Raw genomic sequence first — 17,504 nt, 5'->3', positions numbered from 1 at the left:
ATGACAAAGCTTTTGCTGTTAGTCACGGTGTTTTACTATAATAACTCTTAAGAAGGAGAGATAGGCAGAGCAGAGTACAGAGCAATTGAAATGCATTGTGGTCACTGCTATGTTCTCATCTAGCAAAGAATCGTGATGTTTGCTTTGTCTTTCAAAAAAGGGATCCATTCCCTTTTCCAGGGGCGCAAAAGATTAGAGGAGCTAATTCTTCACCTCAGGAGATCTAGGTTTGAAATGCCAGCACACAGTGAGAAGTGAAATGAGTTGGTAAAGTGCCCAGTTGGAGGATTGATCATAATAGAACAGAGCTCCCAGAGGGCTTGGCACTGTGATTTCTTCTCTGGAGAGATCCAAAGGTAGATGCTGCTTTTGGAAGAACTATGTGTCAGTGACTGAGGCTGGAAGTCCATACAGTGGCGGAGCTTCATGCTCCAGCACTGGGGGGTGGAGAGCAGGCGGGGGCGGGGCTTGCGCGCATTCTGGGGGCATGGCTTCCACTGTGAGTGGGGGGCAGCCACGATGGCACCCCACCAGGATCACACTGCCAGGGGCTGTGCACTTCCCCCACACTCCTCTTCTTCCGCCAGTGAGTCCATACTATCTTGACAGGAAACTAGTTAGATCCCAGGGCACAGCCAGAAGGAGCATCTTGCTGAAGCTGAACAGGACTGGGTCTGGTCACTGCCTTGATGGGTGGTCACATGAGAATCACATGTACATGACCTTGGGTTTGATGAGGGAAGAAACAGATAGTTTGACTTTTCAGGAAACTACCAATGGCGGCAGTAATTGATTGTTACAAAGCCTTCTTAAGACTGATCGAGCATTCATTATGTGGCAGCACATGAGAGGGTGTTGTTGTTATAATAGTGCCCCTAATTATGGAATACCCACTCCTCTCAAGTTTGACCAATGACAATCATGCTGGGTTTTAAGTAACAACTAATACAGTATTAGGCCTTTGGTTATTAGCAGTCATTGGTGGAGATGGGAAATACCTGCCCTAAATGGATCCATGTGTCATGTTGTTGTTGATGATGATGATAATGTTAACGATGTTTTATTGATTTTACATTATGTTTGAGCTGTGTCACAAGATCCTGCTCCATTCACTTTGAGCTTCAGAAAGATGCAGTCACAAAGTGGTGTTAACCTGGTGGCAGAATGCAGCACTGGCACAGATTTAACCAGAAGTGGGTGGGTATCATGGGATGCATAGCACATACACAGAAGTGTCTGCCCTCGTGGCATGGTTCTATCAAACAACATAAAACAGGACTGCAATGAGGTCTATGTGGTACAAGTTTAGCTTTATTATTTGATAGAAATGACAATAAGTGCTTCACCACTACCACTGCAGAAAAGAAGGGATAATCTCAATAGTGTCATACCAAAACAACAACAACACAACCACACAGAATAACAGCCCCTTACTTAAGGAGGGAAGTCTTTTTAATGAAAAGTAGCCAGTGTAATTTGAGCTGAAAACAGGGCTCTTCATTCATCAGGGCATTCAAATTGTGTTTTCCAGAAGACTGTTTTTTATTTCTTATAAAGGGGTAATTTGTTCCCCACTGTTCAAACTAACAACTCTGCCTGAGAGCTGGCTGCTGAGAAGGAAACCAAATCTAAATAAAAGTCAGTAAAGGTATAGTTCCATTTCAGCCATCCCTTCTGTTTCTAAAATTCAGTCACTTAGTGATGTTGCTTATACAGCTAAAATGGCACCACCTACATGCAAGAGTAGAGGTATCAGCAGACTTGGGAGATGCCAACATTTGCAGAAGTACAAATTATTTGGCGGGAAGGAAGCAGCTCAATGTGAACTACGTATATTCAGTGGCCACAAATTCTGGCTGATTGAGTGAGGTTACTCAAAACTGAGTTGAAAGGAGAATGAAATGGAGTGTCATGGAAGAGCACAGGACTGACTGGCTGGATCAGTGAACAGGAGCACTTCATCCTGCAACATTTTGTCATAGGTTCTACCTGTCTGTCTGTTATCATTTTTAATGGATGGCAAAACGGGCTCAAATCGGCACTGGCAGAGGAAGGGGATGCGGTGGGTGCGGGACGCCCTGGGTGTCATCCCTGAGGGGGGTGACATCACTGCCCCGCCACCCTGCGACGCCCCACCCCCGGGTACACAGCATTTGCGCTGCTCTGGGTGCCAGAGCAGCTAGCTCTGCCTCTGCAAATTAGGTAATACAGGTGTTAAAAAAACAAACAAACCTGGATACGGCTTCCAAGTGAGAGAAGAAATCCATTAGCAACCAACAAGGTTTGTGCATTATCAATTATGAGTCAGTCTGAGGACTGACCTGTGTGCCTTGAGTTTGAGAGACTAAAATGAAAGCAGATGGGTAGTCTACAGAGAGGGAATTCAATATTGACTTCTTGCAGATAGGATTTTCACATTTTTCTTTTAATGCAGTTTGTAACTACTTGAGAAGACTCTCTAGACTGCTGAGTTATGAAATCCCTTGCTGGACATTAGACAAGGTCAGCTTGTTCTTCTCACCAGTAATATTTGGTTCCACCCGAGCCAAGTTCTAGGATTGCTAAATTGTACCAATTAGGACTTGATTCTGTCTTTATTCTTTTTATTACATTTTCACCCGACTTTTTCCTAAAATGCCCAAGATGGCTAGCCACAATAAAAACTACAGTAGAAAGTTGTCATTCCATATAATTCAATAGCCCAATAAAAGCATATATGAGAAAATAAAAGTTAAAAAGAAATGCTAGTTAAAAACACATTAAATACTGACCAAATCACAAACTAGCAGAGAAGAACAAATCTGCTAAGTAGGACAAGCATGTACTTAAATGAAAAGGTTTTCACCTGCAGCCAAAAGGGCATCAATGAGGGGTCTAAACGTGGCTCCCTTGGCAAGGAGTTCCAAAGTCTGTGTGCAGTGACTGCAAATGACCTTTTTTTGGGTTCCTACCAAACACTTCAGAAGCTGACAGAAGAGAGACCCAGGCCTCCTTGAAGATCTTAATGTTCAGGCAAGTTTACACGGCAGGCAGCCCTTCATGTAGCCTTCTCCTAAATCATCTGGGGCTTTATAGATAATAACCAGTGCATGGAATTCTGCTTGGAGCTGGGCATGCAGCAAGTGCAGCTGTAACTGTTTTAACCCTGGAGCCACTTGCTCCTATAGCCTGGCTGTAGTATTCTGAACCAGTTGCACTTCGCAAACATTCTTCAAATGCAGTCCCAGTTGAACTCCTATTCTCTGATTTGCCTTTTTACCAGCCAGGAACACCTCTGTCTTAGGTGGATTAAGTTCCAATTAGCCCAGCCTCAACTAGTCCAGAAATTGTATCAGAACATCAGCAGTTTTCTTTATGACCGTGAGACAGAATTGGATGTTGTCTGAATACTGATGACACCAAAGACCGGGACAGCCTCCACCAGCAGTTCCATGTAGATGCTAAACAGCACACACAGTGGATGGAACAGAACCACCCTTTGGGACACCATAGGCTAATGGCCACCCCAGCTCCATCTTCTGAAACGACTCCTCCAAGAAGGACTGGAACCAGTTCAACAGTCGCATCGCAGCAGCCAGTCCAGAGTGATCTCATGGTTGGTGGTATCAGAAGCCACTGAGAGGTCCAGAAGTGTGAACAGGGTACACTTCCTTTGTCCAGTCCCACCAAAGTGTCAGTTTGCATTTTGTGATGCAAAATGTATTGGTCTAAAGTGTAGAGATCTTTCCTATTCTGATTAATTCAAGAGGGTTCTGGAAGCTTCTCTGTGTGATACAAGCTGGAAGTTTCTAGCTAACAAGCAAGCTTCTATTCTGCCTAGAAACAGGCAGAAGATTCCTAATGTTTTGGTTATTCTTTCAGAGAAGCTGAACAGCTGATTGAAACTGGTTCTGTTATCTCTTTCTGTCAAGGAGCCTGAGTTTCACTTTCTGCCTCTCTTTCCCTCTGGTGTGGTGTTCTGTATATAGTATGCTTAGTATTAAGGTTTCAGTCCTATTGCAAGTTAAGTCTGCTGCAACTGGATTTCTTATGAACTGTGCCAATCCTGAAGATGTAAGGATTTGTGACTGATAAGCTCATTTGTCTTCAATAAACTCTGTTGGATAAAGCTAATTTGCCTCTGGTCTATTTTGGGGGAATCCTACAACGTGTTTTAAGTTTTGACTCTGCTAGCTACACGTTGGAGTCTGCTCTGGGTCAATATGAGCAGAATTCATGACACAAACGTCATCAACTACTAAGGCAACCAAATCATTGTCCAGCCTATAACCTAGTATGGGGAATGGTTTTCAACCCAAGGACCACATTCCTTTATGGAAAATTGTCTGTGGGGCTGCATGCCAGTCATAGTACTGCACTGCTTTTATTTTGTTTGTTTATTTTTTTAAATGTTTTTATATTGCTGTGCACTGCCTTTGTATTTTGTGAGGGAGCAATATATAAAATGTAAATATAAAGCAAATAGGCGAGACCAGAGGCAAAAGTGGGAAGATGAAAGGGTGTACACCTTACCTTTGCCCAGTAGTCCACAAACAGAGAGAGAATGGGATGAAAGTTACAGGCATGGAATCTTTTTCAGAGGGGCTGAAGCCTACCAGATTTCAGACAAATATGCAAGGTGTTTTGGTAGAGAGTCTTTAAGGGTAGTGTATGTGTGTTCCAGAAAAGGATGCCCTAACATGCAGAGCAGCAAGAAGTAATCCCTAGGTAAGCTTCTTGCCTTGCAAAATTACAGAAGGATAAGTGAAGGCTCTACACACTGTAGGTTTTAATGAGTTTTGATGAATGAAAAACAGTTTGAGTCTTCTTTGTTTTCTGCACAATTGACAGTCACACAGTGAAGACGCACAGCACAAAACACAGAGACAGAGACAGACAGCTACTATATTATGTTCACAGACAATCAGTCAAACGCAGACTTACAAATAACACTGAAATGAAATTAAATGCTGCTAGAGAAGGGAAATGATTTACCTAGTAATAATAACATGCAAGGCAGACAAACAAGCGAGTGTGATCTTACAAAAAAGGGGGGGGGGCTACAAGAGATGGGATTGGGAAAGGAATAAACGGTTAGGTCACAAAAGCAAAATACAACCAGTGATAACTCCACAAAGTTGTTAGATGTTACTTCTTTTCAGAGAGTCAGCTTGCAAAGAACAGTGAGAAACAATGAACAGTTTATGGTGTTACTTCAATGTTGCTCCCAAAGGAGCTACAATAGGAGAACCCTAGTCAAGTCATTCTCCATTTAAAGCTGGAAGTGACAAAAGTATACCCCCTTCCTCTCCTCCTCTGTGCCTGGTGATAAATATCTTAGCTGTTCTGTGGGACGTTCAAAATAATTTTACTTTTTGGCTTACCATATTGTAATTGAAAACCGTGCACTGAAGCTGGTCTGAAGCTTTGGGATCAGCCCACTTTACCTTGGAGGTGATCCAGATGCATCCAGAGTGTGTGGGCTTCATCAAAAGGTGATATACACCCTTGATATTGACCATTCCATTGTGATAGTAAACCTGCCTGCATGAGCTTTTCTCATATAGCTTTAAGAAATAATACATGGTGGGCTCAGTTACAGTCGTCAAAATACTGTAATACATTTTGAATGTGTTATAAACATCCAACACCAGATGGCACCAGAGAGCAAAAAATAGTTTCTAATGATTTTTACATAGGCTTTCCCCCCCTTTTGTTGTAACAAATTAACTTCTGACTTATATATAGCACTTTTGACCTATTTCTAGATCCACCCAGTGTTTTCACTAATTATATTGTATATTTTAAACAGGCTGTTTATATTCATATGGTGACGTTGTTGTTATTATTTACGTGCCCTTAACCCTAAGATCCCAGGGCAGATTGCAACGTTAAAACACAGTATTAAAAATAGTTTAAAGCAATTTATAATCACAGAAATAAGCAAAATGGTTCGTGGTGGTTGAACTAATCTATGCATCTAGAGGTAATTACAATCTTACAGGTCTTCCAGAACTGTTTTTTCCTTTTTCAAAAAGCGAAAGAAAGCAAAATAATCTTGTTTAAAATCAACATGGATTAGACCAAGAATTTGTCGTCAAACACACACTCTCTATTCTGCATTCTTCCTTCGAAAAGCTCAAAAAGAAAATAGCTTACATACAGTTCCTTGGTGATATCCTATCTAGGCATCTTATATTGCCAAACCTTCTTTACCCTGAGCAGTTCAACTATGTTTTGTGCCTTCCGTCCAAATACAAATCACAGTTGGTAGCATGAACACATTTATTTGACCTTGAAGTTCAAAAGTGTTCCATAGTTTAGAACAATGTTAAAACAAACTTCTCATTCAGCATATCATGTTGGCAAACATGAAAATAAAGAAACAAGTTCAATTAAAGATAAAATATTAATCCCACACTTATTAAGAGTCTGGGATGCTTATAGAAATAAATTAAGCCCAGGCGTTTCACCACTGTTGCCAATTATTTACCATGCTGAGTTTAAGACAGCAAAATCAATGGGAGGCTTCTTTTAGAGAACAACATAACCTAACATAACTGTGTGACGTTATAATAAGCAGCCATATGATTCCTCTCTCTGAAATAAAATAGAAAGCTGTGAGGAAAGCTTCTAAATGTCAATATTTGCAAGTTAAATCCTTTGTAATAAACGTTTAAATGGTGACGGGGGGATTAGGGCATTAGCCAGTGGCAGTTTTCAGGGACCAATAAGGAGTAACTATCTAGCATTGATAAATTACTTCAAGGCTTGGAAGATACAAAGGGCAAAGTAAAAATAATGTGGGGGTAGGATTTGGAAGGAAGCTGGGGTTTTTTGCATGTTTTAAAAAGTGTTACTCACCCGGTTTTCTTTTTCTCATTCCCCCACCACCACAAAGCCCCTGCTTTTGTGTAACATCTTGCCTGATGAAAAATTGTAATGAAATTGAAAACTTACCATAATCCTGTGGCATTTCAGTTCGTCTTCATAAAGGCACTGGTGCCTTTGCTGTTTTTTCATCTTACCATGTTTGCCTTGGGGGATATTTTCTAATGAAAATCATTGATACCATAGGCCAGCCAGACATAAGTCTAAGGTTTTTTGTTTGTCTCATTGCTGTTCTGCTCTTCTTTCATGGAGCTCATGACAGTGGATATGAACTTCGGGGCTGGCCCCTACTATTAGGCAAAGTGAGACAACCACCTCAGGCAACAGTTCGCTGTGGGAAGGCAGTAGGACAACAGTGGCAGCTGCCAGGTTGTTCCTCCTAAATCCCTTGGTCATTCTGCTCTCTTGGAAGACAAGTGCCTCCAGTACAGTGGAGGATGCCACCCCATCAGCATAGTTTACTGTATGTAGGATTCAGTTGCAAGTCTGATTTGCTTTTGTACGTATAGAATGCGACAGGCACCATATTTGACTCAGAGAATGATATGCCTTGGACCTTCCTCCATGAGTGTATCCTACTTTATCCATACAAAAACCCTGTGAGGTAGTTTGGACTAAGACATAATAATGCCTCCAAGGCAAAATGAGACAGTTAATACTGACTTTTTTTTCACATACATATGGGAGAATTACATATATGTGTCTAGATACAGATATGAATAATCCTACTAGGGAAATGTTTGAGAGATGATGAAAGAACACTTTTAGACGCTATCGGACTGAGAGATTTTACAGGTTTGGTTAAAATCAAAGTATTAACTTTTAGTCTGGTTGGAGGGCATATGTGTAAAACTTACTTTTATTTTATGGATTCATTCGAAGAGTTTATATATCTCACCTTTTGAACCTTTTCCAGGGCAGCTTGCACTAAGTTCCTTATTGATTAGTATTGTATCTTATTAAGCATTTCATTCTGTTGAATATGTGTCATATATGTGTCATATAAACATAAGTAAATAAAACTTGAAACAAAAAGTGTCTCATGATAGACCTGGTCAGGCATTCAATACCCAATTGGCTACCTTCACCCCCAGATACCAACTCATGCACTGATTGCACTCCTGGTTGATCAGGATTCATGTCCCTGAGGTGGGAGCCCTACGTACATACAGCCTATATGGGACTGGAATGGAAATTCTGCAAAGTTTGGTTCTGATGTTGATTCACTAGAACATGATTTTGGCATTGAGGAAATATCTGTGGGCAAGGTGCCAGGACCCCCAAGCTCCAGCAGCTGCTATAAGATGTAGGAGAGACCAGCAAAAGAGTAGCAAAGGTTGTGAGTGTGATATGAGGAATAATGGGGACCAAGGTAAGGGGACCTTTGTTATCTATGGATTCAGAAGGAGGTTGAGGAGCTAGAAAAGCAGGCTTACTGGGCAGGGGAGTAAATATAATGAAAGCTTTGTGTTCTGATGATTAAGCCCTTCCTAAGCCAAGGTCTCAGGGACGTGGGTGGCGCTGTGGGTTAAACCACAGAGCCTAGGACTTGCCGATCAGAAGGTCGCGGTTCGAATCCCCGCGACGGGGTGAGCTCCCATTGCTCGGTCCCTACTCCTGCCAACCTAGCAGTTTGAAAGCACGTTAAAGTGCCAGTAGATAAATAGGTACCACTCCAGCGGGAAAGTAAACGGCATTTCTGTGCACTGCTCTGGTTCACCAGAAGCGGCTTAGTCATGCTGGCCACATGACCCAGAAGCTGTACGCCGGCTCCCTCAGCCAATAAAGCGAGATGAGCGCCACAACCCCAGAGTCATCCGCGACCTAATGGTCAGGGGTCCCTTTACCTTTTAAGCCAAGGTCTAGGCTAGAGGATATTTAGCTCTCTCTTTCAGGGATTGCAGAGGCATTAAATAGGCTCCAAGTGGTCTTATGAAAAAGGGTTTTTTTTCATACATCTGTATGCCCATAGGGTCCTCTCCATCTGGGGGATGTGGCCAGCATTTGCATTAGTTTCTAGGGGACACGACTAGCTGGGTGCATTCAGAGAAGCCTCTGAACAGGGCTGATTTGGTTCCTAAACAGGAGGATTGGCTTGTGTAGGGTACAATGCCATGCAACATGTTTTCATTCTATGTGCATTATGTCCCTCTGGCATTTGTGTGCTTGCCTGTCTTTCCTAAGAGTTTGTCCTTGGTTTTTTTGTTTTCCAGGCCAGCAGGTTCTTGGTTTAGTGGAGAACCAGAGTGACTGGTACCTTGGGAACCTCTGGAAGAACCACCGTCCCTGGCCAGCTCTTGGGAGAGGTTACAACACAGGTAGGCCAAATTGCAACATGGAACTAACTGAATAACTCTGATTAGTGAAATGAAATGAGGGAAGGGCTATGAATCCCTGCCATCAGAGGCATGTTGGACCATGTTGAGAGAACAGGATGCCTCCTTCCCACAGCTCCTGCCAATGCCTCTTATCAGGTGATTTAGAGGGAGAGACCCTCTCCCCTCAAGTTAACATTGACTTTTAACATTGACTTCCAATTTATGAGCAGTCTCTGAAAAACAGGAGAATGTATCCCACCTGAAGACCATCATAGCCAGACAGATGTAAGCTAGAAAGTATTTGACGGAGAGGGCTGCCCAAATCCTCTCTTGCATTTCTACCTAAACCTGTACTTAATGGCATTGTAACTTGTCCAAACTATATGCTAGTTCATTTCACAGCACTTTGGTTGGGGTTTTTCCCTGCCTCCTGCACTCAGTTGCTGGAGAGGGGGATTCACTTGGTGAAATATAAGTATCTGCATTCCTAGATTTGAAAGTTCCAGCTGAAATTTAAAAATTATGAATACTCAAAAACTACCATTTATATTTTCTCTGTCATTTCCTTCCCCATCTCAATATCATTTTAAAAAAAAATCACTCACTTTCAATTTTAACAGCTGTTCCCCTCTTGATTGTTTGCCACATGTTTCTACATCCAAATTGACATTCATATTTTTAATATTTTACTTCTGGTCTGCATTAATTTGTTCAGATTGTTTCCATGCCCCTTCATAATTTGCAACATGAAATGAGGGTGCCCTTTAGTTTTATACCACCTTAGTTGTTAGTCGATACTGCAAGGATATCTAGAAAAGTGTTCTGTGAGCTCTCTCTCAACTCTGGAGCCAACCATTCCTTAGAGCTTGGTTATGTTCAGAACCACTGTAAGGTTGCTCTTCTTGTTTGGACTTTGATAGTCTGGGCTAAGCTAGTAAACCAATGATGTGTGGGAGAGCATCTTGTTAACAGGACTGCTCATGTTTCTGTTTACACATGTACCTGAATACATATGTTACACATGAGTTCAAGGAAGCAAAACCTTTGAGGATCTTTAATCTGAAGATGAATTCATGCCACGGTGGTTATGGCGCCATGTGCCATTACCAATTTATAAATATCAATTACATTTACTAGAGGGGATTAGCAAAGAATAACACATGTCAGGATGAATTCAGGCAAAATATTTATTTACACAAAATTGTGGGCAGTGAGTAAAAGGACTTTGTGGCTTGAAGCTCCAATTCAGTCATTTAAAATAACAATATGGTTAGTTGTTACACAAGCTACCCAAACCCACATTTGTCTGGGCCAATAGCTTAAAACTGTTTCTATGAAAGCAGTAGAAAAAGATGGAGTTGCAATATATAGAGCAGGATCGCTACAAGGGAATGCTCAAATGCAGGTGGCTGGGGTTTGGATAACGCAAAGACAGAAAGATATAAAGATTTGGAAACTAAGAAAGGTAAAGATTAGAGGAAAAGATGAACACCAATAGTTACCTGCCCCAAGGAAGGGAGAGTAAGGAGCTATTGTTTACTGAGTTTCAACGTGACCTGCTTATTTGATATTGTTGCAGCATATGGATTCCTTACAGCAGTTCAGTTGACTAGGCGCCCTGTCCTTCCAGTACAGAGACTCAGCATATCAGCTTCCTGCTTCCTGAACAGACACCACAGGTTCAGGCAAAAAAGGGGGGCCTCAAGTCAAAGTATGGCTATCACCCTGGGTTCCTGAGAAGTCACCCTGGGTTCCTGAGAAGTCTCCTAATGTAATTAAACAAAAAACAAAAAACCAGAAGCAATTTCCATGAAGGGATATTACTAGCTTTTGTTTCCTACTTTTTTTTTAATAGAGGTGTAGTGGTTGGAGTGTTAGACTAGGACCTGGGAGACCAGGGTTTAAATCCGCTTTCGGACATGAAGCTCACTGGGTGATATTGGGCCAATTCACTGCCTCTCAGCCCCAACCTACCTCACAGGTTTGTTGTAGGGATTAACTGAGGAAGGGGAGAACCATGTACACCACTTTGAGATACTTGGAGGAAAAGATGGGATGATGATGATGACACAAGAGTCCTAGTGAACCTGAAGAAAATAGCAAACATATCTGAGAGGTGAGGAGGCAGGGGGACAGTATCTACCTAAGTGATAGCCATCCACAGGGCAAAGCAGGCTTGGAGAAGGAATGTAGAGCAGCTCTCTGGAGTATCCAGATGGCTGGATAGTTTGGGGATGTGTGGGAAGCACAGTTATATGAGAGAAGCTTCCTGATGGACATTAGCTCTAACACAAAGGATGATTACCTTAATGATAGTACTGGAAAGAGGGTTCATTAAATGTTAATTAATTCAAATACTGAGTCATTACCAGACGTATCAATATAATTTCACTACTGCAGAATGGCATGGTCATTACCAAGCCAATCAGAATTCACATCCAGATGACTGAGGTGTTCCCCATGGGGAAAGTCAGTGGTACTTTCCCAGGAAGGGTAAATTTAGACTAAGCATGATTACCAGTGGAATATGCTTGCCGGAGGAAGTCTGTAGGGCCAAACAAGGGCATATGTTTATATTAGATAATTAATTAACTAAACTTTTTTTTCTGTTCATGGCTTCTGAATTTACTGTTCAATCCCATGCCCATGCAAGTCAGTCCACTTAAGCCAAAGTTTGCTTCCTCTGTTACTTTGCAATAGCACCACACTCATTGCACAAAGAGAAAGTAGCACTTACTTCTTGAGCATATTAAACTGATCTTCTCAATCACAGTGATCTTCCTAATAGCAGGCTAGAGTGCTGGTCTTAATATAGGGAGAGCCAGATTAAAATCCATGATCTGGAGTGGTTGTGGGAGACTTGTAGACCTAGAACATGCTTCACCAAACTGGCCGTCTCCAGATGTTTTAGACATCACCCCCAGCCAACATTGCTAACTGCCAGGGTGATGGAAATGGTGGCCTAGAACATCTGGAGGGCACCTGGTCAGGGAAGCCTAATCTAGAAGTTGCCAGCAACAGGTGGGGACAGAGAAGTCTGACGCAAGAGGCAAATTTGCTGAACATCATTTACTCTTTGATTGCATCATGTTATGATAAGGATTGTATAGGCAGCATTGGGTGATGGGTGGTGTGCTACATTTGGACAAGGTAATTGAACTAGAACGACTTTGCTTTCTTCCGGTTCTGTAGCTAGTATTCTGGACAACGGTAAAATATATAAAAATAAGATTATGACAGGGTGATGGACTCATGTCCTTTCATTGCGGGGCCCATTCACATAGCTGGTCAACAATATTTTTCCCGTAGCAGAGGAACTGGCATGCACCATTGCACATAGGGTAAAGTGTAGCCATAGAGGCCCCATTTGTGTAATATCTCATTTAAGGAAAAGAAGAAGATTCAAGCAAATTGGACCTTTGTGTCTAAGGACTTTTGTGCACAGCATCTTCACTGCATGTTAGAATAGTTGATGTGCACTTTGAATAGTGGTTCTTCTGTGTTTGCAAATTTACATACCCATGCATTATCATTCTTATAGATCTTAGTCTACTCATACTTCTACTTTTTCAGTTGTCTCTGACATATCTATTAAACCTCACCCTTTTTCAGCTTGTATGATTAGGAGAATCTAAAAAGTGGGTGGAGAGGTGAATGGAAAGCCGGTGAAAGGAAAGAAGATTGGATAGGAGGTTGCCGTAAATGGAACAACATTTTTCAAAAATGTGGAACAAGAGGTCATTGAGTGAGACACTCAACCTCTTGAAGACAGCGAAGGATGGATTATTGACAGAGTCAGCATACCCTGCCATAAAGAAATCCAGTAAAAATTGAAATGTATTATTTGACTCAATACTCCCAGAGGAGAACAAAGACATAAATCTCTTGAGGAAGGTAAAGAAATAGTGAAGGAAGCTCAAGTCTTATCAGATACCGGCTCAGTAAATTAGAGCAGCTGTCAAATAACACAACTGGTGGCGGGGGGGGGGGGGCAGAAATCTTTAGAAAATGGCAGAGGAAAGATGAAAGCCACAGGCAAATCAATCACGGTGCCATAATGGAGAAGCAAATGGACCAAGCTCTGGAACTATTTAGACTAGAATGGAAAAGTAAGCTTTAAAGAAACTGTCAACCCTAATGGTTACTGGAGAAATAGGGAAGGAAGGAAGGAAGGAAGGAAGGAAGGAAGGAAGGAAGGAAGGAAGGAAGGAAGGAAGGAAGGAAGGAAGGAAGGAAGGAAGGAAGGCAGCACTATTTGCCTCTTCAATAAAGCATGAGTGAAGTCAGATCAGCACAATTAAATGAATTTAACAGTTTACAAAACTTCCCCAAGGAAAAATGTCCCTGCTTTTGCTCTCATTAATGCTTTGCCTCAGGTCCTCAGCAAAACTATAATATTAGTCCCAGGGCAGGCTACACATTCATGGATTCACTGCCAGCCATTGTTTTTCTCTATATATAGTTAGATGGTGTTCTGGTGGGTTTGAAGGCTTGCATGCTATTTTGTGACACAGGTATTGCCTTAATAATGAATTCTGGGATTTAAATTGATGAAATATGTAATTTAGATACAGTTGTGTAGGCTAGAACTTATCCAATGCAGACTCATGGATTTGCCACCTACCAAGTTTTTCTCTCCACCCCATTCTCTCCAGCCATGTTTAATGTCTAGCATGACAGAGTTCTGGAGAGCTTGAAAGCTAGATTCTTGACTGGAATTAAAATTTCACAGGATGGCACACATCATTAGCTGTCTTTTATCTTAAAAAAAACCAGGTCGAAGTCAAAATCCACTGACAGCCGCTCTTTACTTGTAGTATTTGAGCCAATATTCCACTAAGACGCAGTGTGCTGCTTCATCAAAAGGCAGTTTGACTCTTCTATGGACTCCTCTGCCCTAGGCCCTATTTATGCCATTGAGGTTTCCACTAGTGGAATAGATCAGGTTATAGGTCTATAGGCAAGCAGGAGCAACTGTGGAAGTGGCAGTGATAGCTGAAGATCCCTATTACAGTAATTAAACAATACACATATTTGTTTAATGAATCCATGCTAGTGGCCTTTCTGAAACCTCTTTTCATTTGCATACCATGGCATGTATGCATGAATATTGCTGACACATATGCTTGTACACAAAACTTAAATGATTTTGATTTGTTTTAAAATGCTGGTGAATATATGGAACTTACTAGAGGTCTGAGTGCATCAGGACAATGTGATGATCAACTTTGCTTTGAGAAGAAAGCTTTATGCATTTTGACAGCAGTGGAACACTAATGAAGCAGATGAGTTTTTTAATGTCTGCCTCCTCTCATAATGTTTGTCATGAGCCACTGACAACATTTACATATTAGATGTCCCAAAACTGGCTTTAACCCAGCAAGCGAACTTCAGGTCCCCCCCCCCCCCGCACATCCTCCCCACATCTCGTTATCAGCTTATACTAGTTTATGCAATGTGTCTGACACTTTAGGGATGGAAGTCCAGGAGGAATTCATTTAATTCTTGCATTGCAGGAGGTTGGACTAGATGAACCTCGGTGTCCCTTCCAATTCTACAACTCTGTGATTCTATGACCATTAAATATGGAATAGCCATTGCCTACTCTGAAAAAAAATAGACCTACAGTGAGTAAATTGGCATTGCGGTGGAAAAATTAGTCCTCTCTTTCTAACATTCTCATATGTATTTGCAGCCTTCTCTAACCTGGTACACTCCAGATGTTTTGAACTACAACTCCCATCAGCCCCAGCCAGCATGGCCAATGGTCAGAAATGATGGGAGCTGTAGTCCATGATGTTTGGAGGTTTCCAGTTTGGGGAAAGGCAACCGTTGTTTTTTTTAGCAATTAATGTAATTACTCATGTAGCTAAATTATTTACAAGAGGCAGCCATAGGCCAGATTGTGTCCCCCTAAGGAACTTTTCCAGCTAAATCAATGAGACATAAAAAAAACCTCTCCTACTTTTTCATTAAGGAAAATATATAATGACTCCAGGTTCTAAGAAAGGGAGACATGGCCACTTATGAGAATGTCAGTTTGTTTAATAAAGTACAGTGGTATCTTGGGTTACAAACACTTCAGGTTACAAACACTTCGAATTACAAACTCCGCTAACCCAGAAGTAGTACCTCGGGTTGAGAACTTTGCCCCAGGATGAGAATAGAAATTGCGCTGCGGTAGCGGGAGGCCCCATTATCGAAAGCGTGCCTCAGGTTAAGAATGGTTTCGGGTTAAGAACGGACCTCCGGAACGAATTAAGTACGTAACCAGTGTACACTTCTGTACCACTGTACAGACCATTGTCTGGAGCATAGAGCAACACCCAAGAAAACAAAGTTCACCATCCCTGATCTAGAACACAATAATGCCTCGTTTATTTGAATCAATAAGCACTGGGGCCCTTTTACCTTCAGCTTTGTTAATAACTGTTTTTTTTGCTCTGGTCCACTTCTTGGCATTCCTTGTTTTTTTCTGAAGAATATAAAGTAATCCCATTAAGGAGGAGGACACGTCTCAATTCCCACTTTTAAATGAGGAAATAATGCCACTGTAGTTTGATTTAAGACCCCGTTATCAGAGCATAAATGTATGGAGATGTGCATGTTGCACTCTAAATTGCTTGTACAAAAGAATTCTTGTTTCCCTCCATCCTGCTGTGGACACTGAAGGAAGCATATGTTTTGAAGTAAGAACCAAAGAATATAACTAATTATGCTGCTCCAATCTCAGGAGTGCTCTTCCCTTTCTAGTGATGGGAGGCCTCTCATCAGTAATTTTAGCCCAGACAGAAGAATTGCACATCAAAGCCAAGCGTTGCTGTCCTGGTGACTAAACTGAACAAAAGCCCTATAATAGATAATGGGGATTCCATGAAACTACATAGTAGTAGCGGTAGTAGTGGTGATGATTCTCACTTACTGAATGCTTTCATCCCCTTTACCCATGTTGCTTCCCTACATTGATTAAATAATAATATCCCTACATAATAGATGGGGGCAGAGATGAGAGCAAGAGAGAGCCTAAGTGAAAGCATAAGAAGTATCCTGCTGGATCAGACTAAAGACCTAGCTAGTCCAGCATCATATTTCATACAGTCACCAGCCAAATGCCTATGTAAAGCCCACAAGCAGGGCATGAAGGCAGCAGCCTGCTGTCACTGAGATCAATCGATCCATTACAGTCAACAGACCAGCAATAAAACAAAAGCATACAGTAGATTCTATATTTTTGATTCATTGACTCATTGAATCTACTTAGTTCTTCAGCTGCAGCAACATCCAGTAGGGGCTGAATCCCCAAAAGGTATAATTCATTTATAGGGGTAAACATTTACAACTACTTGGTAAGTTTGTAACACAAACAACTGTCCTTTGGGTCTGTTATAGCTTCTTTTGAGAACTTTGGATTGGGGCACAAATTCAGTTTTGATTTGCAGTGATAAAGAAGCCCATTCAGTTCTCCTCTAGGTGAAAATGTAGGCACAGTCTGTGATACAAAAAGCAAAATAATCTATTTTATTTTGTTAAGGGTTGGGTTGATTAATTATATCTGAGGATGGGCAAGACCTTTTCCTGCCTTTCACACTGGTGAGACTAATACTAATGTAGTTCCTAAAATAGGCTGGGAGAGTGAGCCAAGAAACAGAAAGGTTTTTTTAAAAGCAGAGTGTCTCTAAGTAACTACATTTCCATAGCCCCAAGCAACAGGCCTGAACATGAATTACAGGAGACCTCCATGCCTTTATAACATTGCTCCTTATTTGTTAGATGAGTCTTGTCTGACTAGTTGTCACCCTGCTAATTCAAGAAGATCTGCTTGTATCTGCCTTTCACTCTTTTGTGCTTATGTGCTGGCAAACTTTCCCCCTTTTCCTTCTGGGTGGGAGAATAAGGGAAAATATGCTGCTACGCTGTCATTGGAAGATGAAAGGATCGCAGCTGGAGCCAGATGTCCAAGGAAGGGAAAAATCCTTTGATTTCCCCTGTTCTCCCACCTCCCATCTCTCTCTCCCCCAGCACAAACAGATGAGGACAAATCCCTTTCTGCCCTGCATTCTGCTGTTTGTCATCTTGAATCTAGCCTGAATTGCACTCAGCATGACTCTGGGGGAAGGAAGGACTTTGTGAGGCAACACTCTTGTCACATACACTCCCACAGCTGAATGCAGTTCTTAACGAATGTGAGGGTCATGAATCTTGGAGAGAATGCCAGTTTGAGCCCTGGCTTCTAGAAAGCAAAAACTCCTTTATTGCCTACTTCAGTTTTGGGGGCTTTTTTGATGCTGCTAATATGAAATGAATAGAATAAATTCA

The 17,504-nt window shown here is 41.6% G+C and overlaps 1 protein-coding gene across 1 annotated transcript in view; it reads left to right on the top strand.

Annotated features, from left to right (window-relative positions):
- Positions 1–17,504, top strand: part of LARGE1 (LARGE xylosyl- and glucuronyltransferase 1) — a 305,669-nt gene that overhangs the window by 226,827 nt on the left and 61,338 nt on the right. Inside the window, exon 7 of the mRNA XM_083700252.1 lies at positions 9,084–9,188. Within this exon, the coding sequence (XP_083556378.1) occupies positions 9,084–9,188 (105 nt within the window). The remainder of the gene's footprint in view (positions 1–9,083; positions 9,189–17,504) is intronic.

Source organism: Podarcis gaigeae, assembly GCF_964106915.1.
Source record: "Podarcis gaigeae genome assembly, chromosome: 10".
NCBI classification, from domain to species: Eukaryota; Metazoa; Chordata; class Lepidosauria; order Squamata; family Lacertidae; genus Podarcis; species Podarcis gaigeae.
Note: the sequence above shows the minus strand (reverse complement) of the source record. Positions and strands in the feature narration are given on the sequence as shown.